A 15,025-nucleotide genomic window follows, 5' to 3' on the forward strand; every position below is an offset into this window, starting at 1 on the left:
GTTAGCCTTTCATAACATTAGGCTTTCATAACGTTAGCCTTTCCTAATGTTAGCCTTTCATAACATTAGCCTACTCACACAGTTTAACTATTGGTGACACCATCTCTCCTCTAAATGTGCAGTCATATGTCCAGTAGTTTAAAACAGTGACTCATTCTGAAACCACCTTAAAATTTACCTCAGAATTATGGATTCCATGAAAGTAGGTTCTCTCAGTATGTGTCACTCATTTAAAAGACGTTTATTCTGCCTTTCTTGTTCACATTTCCAATAATCACGCATCTTTCAACAAGACGTGCATTGACCTGTCAATCAACTGGGGTGGCACTGGCACCTGAGGTGTCCAATCAGGTTCCAGAGGTGGACAGCGCTAAGCAGAGCCCTGGCTCTTGCGTTAAATGTGCAATATTTTCCTCAGCATGACCCGCCCTACTCTGCATCTGATTGGCTCATCAGTCCTCATGCCTAAAGTTAACCAGTCTAATCAGTGAAGGTACCGAGTACTAGCCAATTAGAGGCAGAGTAGGGCAGGTCATGGCTTCACCGTCCAAGGGGAAAACATGGGCAGTTTGGCTGCAGATGTGCATTAGGGGGGATTTAGAAGTGGGTATACCCAATGCTGACTGAAAAATAAGTAGGTATATTCCGTATACCGCTGTATACCCTGGACTACACCACTGGCTTGTTGGGACAGTGTCACTGAAAGTGTTTACGTTGATGAGTATTGTGTCTGTGGTTTGTTTATCTCAAGAAAGACTCTACAGATATTTATGACACTTGGTTTATTGACTAAGTGAATATAATTACATTTACTTGTAATTCCATATATGTCAGACTGTGTGGAAATTTGGGGAAATGTGTATAAAACTAACATAGACCCTATAATTAAACTCCAACAAAAAGCTATTAGAGTTATAAATAAAGCTGGTTATAGTCAATCAAGTCATCCATTTTTGTAGGATCTGGTTTATTAAAATGTCCTGATATTAAAAACAATGGAAATTATGTTTCATGCAACGAATAAAATCTTTTTGTTTGTATTCAAATTTTTTTAAGTTAAGGGAAGGGAAATATAATTTAAGAGGTTTGTTTGTGTTTGAAACATGTAAAGACAGAACAAATGTTAAATACTTCTGTGTTTCTGTTATCGGGTCAAATTATGGAACCAACTGAAGGATGAAGTGAAACTGTGCAGCTCATTAAAAAAGCTTTAATTTGTCAAATTCTCAAGGGCTATGGAAGTAAAATAATCTCTAAGTGACTTAAGAAACTGAATGTAGATTAATTTGTGTTCATGTTTTATTTGCTACAACTTCAGATAATTCAAAAGATGGGACTAGGAGAAGCAGAAATAAGCTTCAAAAGCTTCAGCTTCTGCCTTTTTCAGTTACCAGTTGTGTATGTATGTTCCATATGTATGTATGTGTTATATGTATGTGTTTTGCACTTAACCGAAATAAGAAATATTAATTAATTCATTCATTCATTCATTCATTCATTCATTCATTCATTCATACTTAGTTTACTTTAGTCATATATGCATTTCAAAACAGAAGAGAAAAATAATACAATCTGACAGAAAAAGGCTCAGGCAGAAGTAAAGCTTATGCATAATGCCTACATGGGGTCAAGTAGAAAGAAAAAGATCAATAAATAAATAAATATATACATACATACATGAGATGAGAGAGATGAGTATCCTTCTGTTGTGTGCAGAGGTGGCTTTTGGATGTTTTTTTTTTTTTTTTTTTAGATTTTTAGTGTTTTGAGTGTTATATAAAAAACATTTTGATGTATAAAAGGTGAAAAAGGATGAAAGAACACATGCCATTGTGATATGTTTAATAAAATTGTTGTTAATTAATGGCAATTATATATTTGTGCAAAGCCATTTTATTCTTTTCACCATCAACCATTAACTTTGGAGAAGAACATAAATGTAGCCAGTTTTGCGTGCAATTTCACCTTCAGCTCACAAAATTATCTTTTTATTGGCTGTTTTACTCCTAATCTTCGTTTATGATAACTCTGCTATCCTTGGGCATCAGGACGCAAATGCCTCTTTATGCAAAGTGAAAAAAGAAATATTATTATTGTCTGATAATATGTGTTCTTTCAGAGCCTGAGGAATATCAGTAACATTTTAGCTTTGTAGAAACATCATATTTAATGCTAAAATACTGCCTTTTCATAATAATTGTACAACATAAAGGGATAAAAATGGTTTTCCTGTCTAATAACCCATTCCATTTGTGTCATTCAAAGCCCACAACGACTGGAGTGACTAAAAAATCCAAGAGCACAAAGCAAGGCAGCGATGACATCACCTTGCCTCTCATGGACAAAAACCAAGGTCAGCAAATGACTGCATTCATTCCCTCAGCAAAGCATTATTAAAGCATCAACCAAATGAGAAACATGTCCTCTGGCTCAGGGGACAAAGCCACGTCCAGACCCACTGTGGTTCTTGTCATGTCAGGGACACAGAAATGAGCCGTTTGTGTCCCAGACCAGATTCCTCTGAAACATAGCCTTAAACCAGATATGTGCTGCCAAGGTTATCAGGGTGCACACTTGGTTTATGAGCCCAACAGTGTCTCCCAGAGGCAAAGCCAGCTCATGCATCACCAGTAACATTTCATTTGGAACGGTATTCCAAAAGGGCACCCACTCTCCCACACTGACAGGCACACCGTACTGTGAAACCTGAAGTGAACCACCAAAATAAGGATCTGTGGGGTTAGGTTGGTGTCAAAATATTCATGTGCATAAGGTAGAAATGTGTGCAAATTAGTCTATAGTTGTGCTAAAAATAAATATAGTTGTGCAAAACATAAATATAGTTATGTAAAAAATACAGATGTGCAAAAAATAAATATAGTTGTGCAAAAAATGAATACAGTTGTGCAAAAAATAAATAGTTGTACAAAAAATGAATACAGTTGTGCAAAAAATAAATGTAGTTGTGCAAAAAAAAAATATATAGTTATGCAAAAAATAAATATAATTGAGCAAAAAAATAAATATAGTTGTGCAAAAAAAAAAAAAAAAAAAAAAAAAAAAAAAAAAATATATATATATATATATATATATATATATATGTGTGTGTAGTTTTGCAAAAAATAAATATAATTGAGCAAAAAATAAATATAGTTGAGCAAAAAATAAATATAGTTGTGGAAAAAAAATAAATATTTGCAAACTCTTGAATGAGTTCCGTCGTACATAAAATATATTGTATTTTATCAGAATCATTCAAGAGTTTACAAATATTTATTTTTTGCTCAACTATATTTATTTTTTGCCCAGCTATATTTGTTTTTTGCACAACTATATTTATTTTTTGCACAACTATATTTATTTTTTGCTCAACTATATTTATTTTTTGCTCAGCTATATTTATTTTTTGCTCAACTATATTTATTTTTTTCCACAACTATATTTATTTTTTGCACAACTATATTTATTTTTTGCGCAACTATATTTATTTTTTGCACAACTATATTATTTTGTGCTCAACTATATTTATTTTTTGCGCAACTATATTTATTTTTTGCTCAACTATATGTTTTTTTGCACAACTATATTTATTTTTTGCATAGCTATATTTATTTTTGCACAACTACATTTATTTTTTGCTCAACTATATTTATTTTTTGCACAACTATATTATTTTTTGCTCAGCTATATGTTTTTTTTTGCACAACTATATTTATTTTTTGCTCAGCTATATGTTGGGGTTTTTTTTTGCACAACTATATTTATTTTTTGCACAACTATATTTATTTTTTGCTCAACTATATGTTTTTTTTTTTGCACAACTATATTTATTTTTTGCACAACTATATTTATTTTTTGCACAACTATATTTATTTTTTGCTCAACTATATGTTTTTTTTTTGCACAACTATATTTATTTTTTGCACAACTATATTTAATTTTTGCTCAAGTATATGTTTTTTTTGCACAACTATATTTATTTTTTGCACAGCTACATTTATTTTTTGCGCAACTATGTTTATTTTTTGTACAACTATCTTTATTTTTGCACAACTACATTCATTTTTTCCTCAACTATATTTATTTTTTGCACAACTATGTTTATTTTTTGCTCAACTACATTTATTTTTTGCACAACCATATTTGTTTTTTGCTCAACTATATTTATTTTTGCACAATTATATCAATTTTTTGCACAACTATATTTATTTTTTGCACAGCTACATTTATTTTTTGCGCAACTATGTTTATTTTTTGTACAACTATCTTTATTTTTGCACAACTACATTCATTTTTTCCTCAACTATATTTATTTTTTGCACAACTATGTTTATTTTTTGCTCAACTACATTTATTTTTTGCACAACCATATTTGTTTTTTGCTCAACTATATTTATTTTTGCACAATTATATCAATTTTTTGCACAGATATATTTATTTTTGCACAACTATAGGCTAATATGCACACATATCTGTCTAATGCACATGAATATTTGGACGGCTACCCTATAATTTTCTCTCAAGGCTCTTCATGAATTATCAAAATTACTTAAACACCCTCTGAAATATGAAGAAATCTATATTACACTCTCACTGAATTATTTCATAGCATTTATTTCCAGCTTCTCCTTTAGCGAAAGAAAATAAATGGGCCTTTTTAGAATGTTCTGTACTTAAATGAAAAAATACCAAAGCAGTTAATTTGTTCAAATGTTATTTTTCTTATTCTTTCACACGAGAGACAAGAAAGCAGAATGTGACCCAAGTGGTGCACGCTTTGTCTACTTATGACTAATATGATTATTCATTCTTTTCACAGATGTTTATTCCACTTTAGAGCCAAATGACAGAGTTGGAGATGGAAAAGGGTCAGTTGTGGAAAGAGAGGCTCTGCAGGTAATTCTTTGAATATCCTCAATGCATTTGAGGCGTTAAAACGAATCAAAGCAAAGTAACTGCAGGAGCCACCGTTGTTGCATTATAATCTGATTCCCTCATTTACTTGCAGCTATGGGCAAAATGGGATTGTGAACTCGCTGCTATTTTGAGCTTAACCTTTGGCCTCAGCTCATCCCTCAGTCTGAGTGAAAATTTGTGCAAAATTAGAAAAATACACCTCAAACCGCCACTGAGATACCACAGTCTGAAGATAGTAAATAGAATACAGACAGCCTTAACCCTATATGTAATTATCATTCCATACCACGTTATCATAAATGACCTGAACCCAGACCATAGACCAGATCCACACTGGTCCTTAAAACAGTGGAGTGCTGACAGAAGTCCAACACAATTAGTGAATACAAGCAATTCTCTGGGAATTCCACCTCACACTTTACAGATAGAAATGTCAAATGTCATAATACTGTATTCTTCCTATTATTGTTTAACCCATAAAGACCCAGCGCTACTTTTATGTCAGTTCCCAAATGAAATTCTTTCTATATCAGACTTTTCTGAAGGGATTTATTACTACTTATGTATAATAGTGTCCTCTGTATTTTGTATTTTATCAGTATAACTCAGGTATTTTCCTGCCTTTAACCCATAAAGACCCAAACATCCACCATCTACCAAAATAATCTACTGATACAAACTATTTAATACCTGTTGATACACTAATTCTATCAATACATGTAAATAATTGGTGTAAAATATTATTATAAATTTTTTCATGGTCATCAGATATGACCCATTTGGACGTTCAGAGGCTCCATAGTTACCGTGGAAACATAGTCATCTTCTACAACATTGATTCCCCAGTAAAACCCATGGCATTGGATCAGTGACAGTGGATGGACACACTGGGTTTATGTTCAGTTAATGAGAGATTCTGCTGAAAAAGTCACTTTTTTTTCAGTTTTCTCTGTTTTTGATCTAATAACCTTTAACTGTAATCTGAGCTTTAATAAACATCTACATGATAAGTAAATTAAATGTTGGAAAATACCTGATTTTCACTGAAAAAAAACACAAAATACAGGAGATAATATTACAATAAATGGTGACAAACCACTGACAGCTGGTTAAATATAGAGAAAAATTCATCTGGGGACTGATACAAATGTCACACTGGTTCCTTATGGGTTAAATCTAAACTCAAAAAAGGAATCTGGATGTTTTTTTTTTTAACTGAGTGATTTTTTTTTTTTTTTTGCCAACTGCTTACACACTTCTGCAGAATTTGTCTCCGTCTGTCAAAGCTCTGAACACAAATCCAATAATACCCAACACCTGGTGCCAAACATGTGACTTCTAAGTCAAAGTGAAGCTCTTCAGTCCAAACCTAATCATCTCTTTTCAGAATGAGAGCAACAACAAATACACTGAAACTGTGGATCATGTTTTTACAAGAACTGTGGTGTAGAATTCCAAACGTAGTGCAGAGCAGAGAATGGGTTTGTTTGATTAGTGAAAGTTTGGATTCTTTTTTAAACACTCACTTTTAATATGTAAGAAATGGGAAAACTGTCAACTAAAAAGTTTCTTATGAATAAGAAAAATTATAGAATTAAACAAGAAGGGTTATTTTTGCACCTTTGTTTTATTTAAAATTACAGATCGGCTAAAATTTCCTTAGGGGGTCAAATGAGTGGCCATTTTTGTCAAAAAAAAAAAAAAAAAAAGTTGTAAGAAATGCATAGAACTGTGTTGAAATAATGCTAAGACATTTGTGCACAGACTACTGATATTATTTGACAGTGGAAGCTATATTTTCAGAAATATTGGATTTGGAATAGCACGTGTATGTGAAAACTTTTGCTGGTGGACGGACATGACATTACCCATGATGCTCTGGTCAGTACCAGTACTTTATTAGGAATAAACTTAAAGACTTACTATTGCTAATTCTCCTCTTATTCATAAATGTTAGTATTGTGGATCTAAAACAATAACAGCTGACACAAAAACACAAAATGTGTCAGTGGACGGATGTGACATGGTTGTTCCAGATCCCATCATACTGATGCTCAGCAGCCATGTCACCGTTTACACTAATGATCCCTGTGCAAAAACTAGGATCAGAATTATTTATTGTATAGTTTATCATCATACTAAAGAGTAAATAACAATATAGAATTGTTATTTCTTCATAAAAATGCTTATTATTAGAAAACTGTTGATTTAAAAAGTGACATGTGACATTCTTAATGTATGTATTGGCGTAACATAAGCAGGATGGATCAGCACCATACTCCATATTGCAACCTGTAAAAATAAAACATGTGATATGTAGGATAGAATCTTGTAAGAAAAATTGGGGAATCTAAAAGAATAGAATATTTGTTTTTCAGGTAAATTCAGTTCAAATATAACTTGGCCATTTGTGACATGAAAATATAGCATTAATTGTGATGAAACTGGACATTTTTGAGCTGAAAACATAGTTCATATGAGCATCAACATGTTGCAACAGAACTGAAATCCTGTAAATTTGCATAACTTGCATTTACCAACACAAAGTTCCTTTGGGGATTCACTTCTATTGATTTCTTATGCACAAAGACAGAAATAAGACCTCTAAGCAAATTTTAGCCGAGATAAAGATACATTTGCAGATAAAGTCAGATAAATGTTTGTATTTGAAGTGATCTGAATGAGTTGAGTTTTTGCCGACAGACTGTCTGTGTTCATATTTCAGACGATTAGTGAAAGGAAACACTTCATCCGAGCTGGACGTCCTGCGGTGGGCCTCATGGATAACAAACCCCCTCCGTTAGACTCCTGGGTGTGAACACCACAGCGGGGCCTGGACACCAACCACCTCCTATACAAACACTTTTCATCTGTCAAATACAGATCTGTGCCATTTGATCATTCTTGTATAGACAGAGAAAAAAAACAACCACTTTCCTTTCTTTACCTGAAAAAGATGTGCCAAACATTGACATTTATTTATTACGGAGATTATTTGGCATTAGATTTGATGGGTTTTGTCATTTAGGAAGATGCACTTAAGGAGGATACGTATTCCATATGAATTAGCCTAAATATGCAAACTATTGTGAATCATGACTCCAAAGAATATATTACATGTATAACTGAAATTTTACTGATACATAAGGATGAGCTAGTTTATAATACATTATGTCTAGTTTGTAAAACTTTCAAGGCCTCAAGTGACATGTCAGTCTGTTTGTGTCCATCCCTATGGGTTCTGGGCCAAAAGAATATACACTATTATAACAAAATATGGTATGAAATTATTCAAAGAATTATTTTGTTCAGTGTTTGAGATGATTAGGATTAGGATTATCATCAACCTATTAATCAAACACATTCACATGATTTGGCGTTTATGTTCTTCTCAACAAACCTGCTATCCAATTCAGTAAGACTAGAAATGGTCTAGAATCTGTTTGTGTCTGGATAGGCAAAATGTGATGTAAATGTGTAACAAAGGACTGTTAATAATTTAAATGAAGGCATTTATATTGTAATATTTATTGTAATACCCATGTTATTAATCAGAGGCCATAAATGTGTATTAGCTAATACCAGTAAGTGATCCTACATTCAATAAAACTCTGCTTTGCAGTGGTCCTTTTTGCATTGCGATGTTGAATGAAAATAAAAATAAATTATTAAATTATTATTTTTTGGGCTGTTTTTGAGTGGACAGATGTTCTATTCATTGTTCTAGTTCAGGGGCCACATTCAGCCCAATTTGATCTCAAGTGGGCCGGACCAGTAAAATGATGACTGTGAAAAAAGTAAAATTATATTATGATCAGGTTTACATCTACAAAGTTTCCTTAAAAATTCTAAATAACATGAACAACTTGAATTGTCTTAAGAAAAACAAGTGCAATTTTAACACTATTATGCCTTGGTTTATGAGTTTATCATTTACACGTGCGTTACAATCGCAAAAAACATTTATTAACAGGCAGAATATTGGTAAAATTGCATTTAGTTTTCTTAAGTGTTCATATTTGTTCAGGTTATTCACATGTTTTTGTTAAAGTATAGTTTGGTAATGTAAAGATTTTCATGTAATTTTACATTTTTTCAACAATGAAATAAAGAGAAAATTTGGGGTTGTCATTATTTATAGGTTATCATTATAATATTTTACTGGTTCTGACCCACTTGAAATCTAATCAGACTGTATGTGTCTGTATATGGAACCTGAATCAAAATGATTTTGACACCATTGATTGTTAATTTCTTCAGCGTAATTTTTGCATTTCACAAATTCAGCCCACGGGCCGGATTGGATCCTTTTGGGGGCCGGATTTGGCCCCCGGGCCGCATGTTTGACACCTGTGTTCTATTGTCTCACCATCTGAACACTGAAAACATGTTTCAGAGTGAAAGACGTGTTCTTTTAACAGCTTTGACCATGAATATTCAAATATCTCTGTTCTTGATCAGACTGAAAATGTTATCAAGTGTCTTGTTGTCTGATGTGTGTGTTCTCAGGGTGAATTTCCCAAACTTGTCACACTCAACAGTTCTTTTTTTCTTTTTCTTTTTTTTTTTTTTTTACTTTATTTATAGAAATTTTCAACATTTATAGAACTTTTCAACATTTAACAAATATAACATTTATAATTTCAAGTAATGTGTTCATAATACAGAGATTGACACCAGACATGATAAACAAACAGAACCCAGAGAGAGAGAAAAAAAAAGGCAATACAAACAAAACACACATAACACAACAGTCATAACAGTTCATTCTGGTACGTTTAAGAAAATAAAATAAACAAACAGGTCAATATCAATATAAACAACTCAAATGTATGTACAGTTCCAGACCAGGTAACATATTCACACAGTGTAAAACAGGCTTCCAAATTTTGTTCAATGTGTTGACAGTTATTCAGGGCACACCTCATTTTTTCTAACTTTATATTAAACATGTTTCTGATCCGTTGATCATGTGTTTGAAGGGATGAGTCCTTTCATGTAAAAAGAATAATATGCCTAGCTAGTAAAGATAAAAAGGCCACAACTTTTTGTAGGTTAGCTGGAGGGACTGAGTCATCTGTGCATGAAATGAGACCAAAAATAGCAGGAAGGGGAGACGGCTGAACACAGCACCCATGTACCCTGGAAATGAAAGAACAGAAAGAGTTCCACAGAGGGACGCACATGGAGCAGGACCATAACATGTGGGGTTCTGCTGATGGGGTCTGTTTGCACCTGTCACAGATGAGGTTTAAGGCTGAATCCCAGTTCACCCCTTAGCCCCTCCCCCTTACCCCTACCCCACAGTTTTGCGCGTACACATGAAGGGGTAGTGTTGTCCTGATTCTTGATTAGTCGGAGGGGAAGGGCTAAGGCGGAGGGCCGTATAGACCTCAAAATGGAGATATTCCAGGACCACACCACAAATGGAGGGGATGGAGAAATGTTCCATAATTCTGTTCAAGTCATCGGCAAGATGGAGGTAAACACAGCCAAAAAGTGCAGCACTGATGGAAGAAACACACAAATTTCCACTATATGGAACCAGCTCGACTCGACTCGACTCGGCTCGGCTTGGCTCGGCTCGACTCGGTATTCCTGGAGACCGTTTCCATTACTGGATACTACTGACTTTACAATACCTGAACGTCATGGCGATGTGACATGTTATTTCTGTGTCGTCTGCTCAGACAGTTGGTGATAAACTCGCTCGTTGCGTGTTGGCTCGTCTGAATTTTCACGTCGGCCACCAAAGACTGAATCTCCTCGACTGATTATGGTGTAGTTTTGGGCTGTTATCATGTGGATTAATGTACCACTATATTTACTGTCAAATTCCACATCTGTTTTTTGTAAAACACAGAGAAAACTGACCAATCGGTGGTCTGCAGTGTTATACATCACGGTTTAGTATCGCTTGGAACCTTGGCAGAGGTGATACCAAAAAACTAGTACCGGGTACCAGATTCCGGGTCATTTTTCGTAATGGAAATGCAAAAAGGCCGAGTTGAGTCGAGCCGGTACCATGTAGTGGAAACGCCGTAATAGACTCTCCAGGATGTCCTAGGTCTTCCCCAGGGTCTCCTCCCGGCAGGACATGCCCAGATCACCTCCCCAGGGAGGTGTCCAGGAGGCATCCGAAACAGATGCCCGAGCCACCTCAGCTGACCCCTCTGGATGTGGAGGAGCAGCGGCTGTACTCCGAGCTCCTCCCTGGTGACTGAGCTCCTCCCCTTATCCCTAAGGGTGCGCCCAGCCACCCTACGGAGGAACTCATTAGTTTTCTCGCCAAAGCCAAACTCTGTGTCCAGGGATCGGGTCATTGACCCCCTACCGTCGACTGTCATTCAATCCACAACGCATCTGGCTCCTATGGCTCCCTCAGCAGGTGGTGGGTCCGCTGGAGGTCGGGCTCACGTCGTCCCTTTGGGCTGAGCCAGGCCGGGCCCCGTGGGCAAAGGCCTGGTCACCAGCCGCTCACATACCAGCCCCAACCCCAGGCCTGGCTCCAGGGTGGGGCCCCGGCTGTGCCATACTGGGCGACGCCACAGTCCTTGCTTTTATCTTTCCCATAGTGGCTTCTGACCTGCTCTTAGTCTGGCCCATCACCCAGAACCTGTTGGCCATGGGAGACCCTGCCAGGGGCATAAAGCCCCCGACAACATAGCACCTGGGATCATTCAGGCACTCAAACTCCCCCACCACAGTAGGGTGGCAGTTCAAGGGGGAGCAGTTAGTACTACTACTTCAATTACAAGTACCAGTGAATTAAATTAGTACCAGTTAGTACTACTACTACAAATACAAGTACCAGTGAATTAAATTAGTACCAGTTACTACTACTACTACTACAAATACAAGTACCAGTAAATTAAATTAGTACCAGTTAGTACTACTTCTACAAATACAAGTACCAGTGAATTAAATTAGTACCAGTTAGTACTACTACTACAAATACAAGTACCAGTGAATTAAATTAGTACCAGTTACTACTACTACTACTACTACTACTACTACAAATACAAGTACCAGTGAATTAAATTAGTACCAGTTAGTACTAATACTACAAATACAAGTACCAGTGAATTAAATTAGTACCAGTTAGTACTACTACTACAAATACAAGTACCAGTGAATTAAATTAGTACCAGTTACTACTACTACTACAAATACAAGTACCAGTGAATTAAATTAGTACCACTTAGTACTACTACTACTACTACAAATACAAGTACCAGTGAATTAAATTAGTACCAGTTAGTACTACTACTACAAATACAAGTACCAGTGAATTAAATTAGTACCAGTTACTACTACTACTACTACAAATACAAGTACCAGTGAATTAAATTAGTACCAGTTACTACTACTACTACAATTACAAGTACCAGTGAATTAAATTAGTACCAGTTAGTACAACTACTACAAATACAAGTACCAGTGAATTAAATTAGTACCAGTTAGTACTACTACTACAATTACAAGTTCCAGTGAATTAAATTAGTACCAGTTACTACTACTACTACTACTACTACTACAAATACAAGTACCAGTGAATTAAATTAGTACCAGTTACTACTACTACTACTACTACAAATACAAGTACCAGTGAATTAAATTAGTACCAGTTAGTACTACTACTACAAATACAAGTACCAGTGAATTAAATTAGTACCAGTTAGTACTACTACTACAAATACAAGTACCAGTGAATTAAATTAGTACCAGTTACTACTACTACTACTACAAATACAAGTACCAGTGAATTAAATTAGTACCAGTTAGTACTACTACTACAAATACAAGTACCAGTGAATTAAATTAGTACCAGTTACTACTACTACAAATACAAGTACCAGTGAATTAAATTAGTACCAGTTACTACTACTACTACAATTACAAGTACCAGTGAATTAAATTAGTACCAGTTAGTACTACTACTACAAATACAAGTACCAGTGAATTAAATTAGTGTCAGTTAGTACTACTACTACTACAAATACAAGTACCAGTGAATTAAATTAGTACCACTTAGTACTACTACTACTACAAATACAAGTACCAGTGAATTAAATTAGTACCAGTTAGTACTACTACTACTACAAATACAAGTACCAGTGAATTAAATTAGTACCACTTAGTACTACTACTACTACAAATACAAGTACCAGTGAATTAAATTAGTACCAGTTACTACTACTACTACAAATACAAGTACCAGTGAATTAAATTAGTACCACTTAGTACTACTACTACTACAAATACAAGTACCAGTGAATTAAATTAGTACCAGTTAGTACTACTACTACAAATACAAGTACCAGTGAATTAAATTAGTACCAGTTAGTACTAATACTACAAATACAAGTACCAGTGAATTAAATTAGTACCAGTTAGTACTACTACTACTACAAATACAAGTACCAGTGAATTAAATTAGTACCAGTTACTACTACTACTACAAATACAAGTACCAGTGAATTAAATTAGTACCACTTAGTACTACTACTACTACTACAAATACAAGTACCAGTGAATTAAATTAGTACCAGTTAGTACTACTACTACAAATACAAGTACCAGTGAATTAAATTAGTACCAGTTACTACTACTACTACTACTACAAATACAAGTACCAGTGAATTGAATTAGTACCAGTTACTACTACTACTACTACTACAAATACAAGTACCAGTGAATTAAATTAGTACCAGTTAGTACTACTACTACAAATACAAGTACCAGTGAATTAAATTAGTACCAGTTAGTACTACTACTACAAATACAAGTACCAGTGAATTAAATTAGTACCAGTTACTACTACTACTACTACAAATACAAGTACCAGTGAATTAAATTAGTACCAGTTAGTACTAATACTACAAATACAAGTACCAGTGAATTAAATTAGTACCAGTTAGTACTACTACTACAAATACAAGTACCAGTGAATTAAATTAGTACCAGTTACTACTACTACTACAATTACAAGTACCAGTGAATTAAATTAGAACCACTTAGTACTACTACTACAAATACAAGTACCAGTGAATTAAATTAGTACCAGTTAGTACTACTACTACAAATACAAGTACCAGTGAATTAAATTAGTACCAGTTAGTACTACTACTACTACAAATACAAGTACCAGTGAATTAAATTAGTACAAGTTAGTACTACTACTACAAATACAAGTACCAGTGAATTAAATTAGTACCAGTTACTACTACTACTACTACTACTACAAATACAAGTACTAGTGAATTAAATTAGTATCAGTTAGTACTACTACTACTACAAATACAAGTACCAGTGAATTAAATTAGTACCAGTTAGTACTACTCCTACTACTACAAATACAAGTACCAGTGAATTAAATTAGTACCAGTTACTACTACTACAAATACAAGTACCAGTGAATTAAATTAGTACGACTTAATACTACTACTACTACAAATACAAGTACCAGTGAATTAAATTAGTACCAGTTAGTACTACTACTACTACTACTACTACAAATACAAGTACCAGTGAATTAAATTAGTACCAGTTACTACTACTACAAATACAAGTACCAGTGAATTAAATTAGTACCAGTTAGTACTACTACTACAAATACAAGTACCAGTGAATTAAATTAGTACCAGTTAGTACTACTACTACAAATACAAGTACCAGTGAATTAAATTAGTACCAGTTAGTACTACTACTACTACTACAAATACAAGTACTAGTGAATTAAATTAGTAACAGTTAGTACTACTACTACAAATGCAAGTACCAGTGAATTAAATTAGTACCAGTTAGTACTACTACTACAAATACAAGTACCAGTGAATTAAATTAGTACCAGTTAGTACTACTACTACTACTACTACAAATACAAGTACCAGTGAATTAAATTAGTACCAGTTAGTACTACTACTACTACAAATGGACATAGTGGACATACTATCACCACAAATATAAACACCAACAGTGGATGTACTACGACAGAACCATGAAATACGGGACATGATGTTAAACGGTCCATTGTGCCCATAGATGGTCTGCACATGAGGGGGATGGGAGCTGTACCTCAGACATGGGAAGGATGTACACATTATCA

At 34.4% G+C, this 15,025-nt stretch overlaps 1 protein-coding gene across 3 annotated transcripts in view; it reads left to right on the forward strand.

Annotated features, from left to right (window-relative positions):
* The window catches only part of arvcfa (ARVCF delta catenin family member a), a 62,180-nt gene extending 53,639 nt beyond the window's left edge, over positions 1 to 8,541 (forward strand). For all 3 annotated transcript variants that reach the window (XM_030150170.1, XM_030150168.1, XM_030150169.1), the window contains 3 exons: positions 2,266 to 2,353; positions 4,820 to 4,896; positions 7,643 to 8,541. In XM_030150170.1, the coding sequence (XP_030006030.1) occupies positions 2,266 to 2,353; positions 4,820 to 4,896; positions 7,643 to 7,735 (258 nt within the window). In that variant the 3' untranslated portion in view covers positions 7,736 to 8,541. The remainder of the gene's footprint in view (positions 1 to 2,265; positions 2,354 to 4,819; positions 4,897 to 7,642) is intronic.
* The last annotated feature ends 6,484 nt before the right edge of the window (positions 8,542 to 15,025 follow it).

Source organism: Sphaeramia orbicularis, chromosome 12, assembly GCF_902148855.1.
Source record: "Sphaeramia orbicularis chromosome 12, fSphaOr1.1, whole genome shotgun sequence".
NCBI lineage: Eukaryota > Metazoa > Chordata > Actinopteri > Kurtiformes > Apogonidae > Sphaeramia > Sphaeramia orbicularis.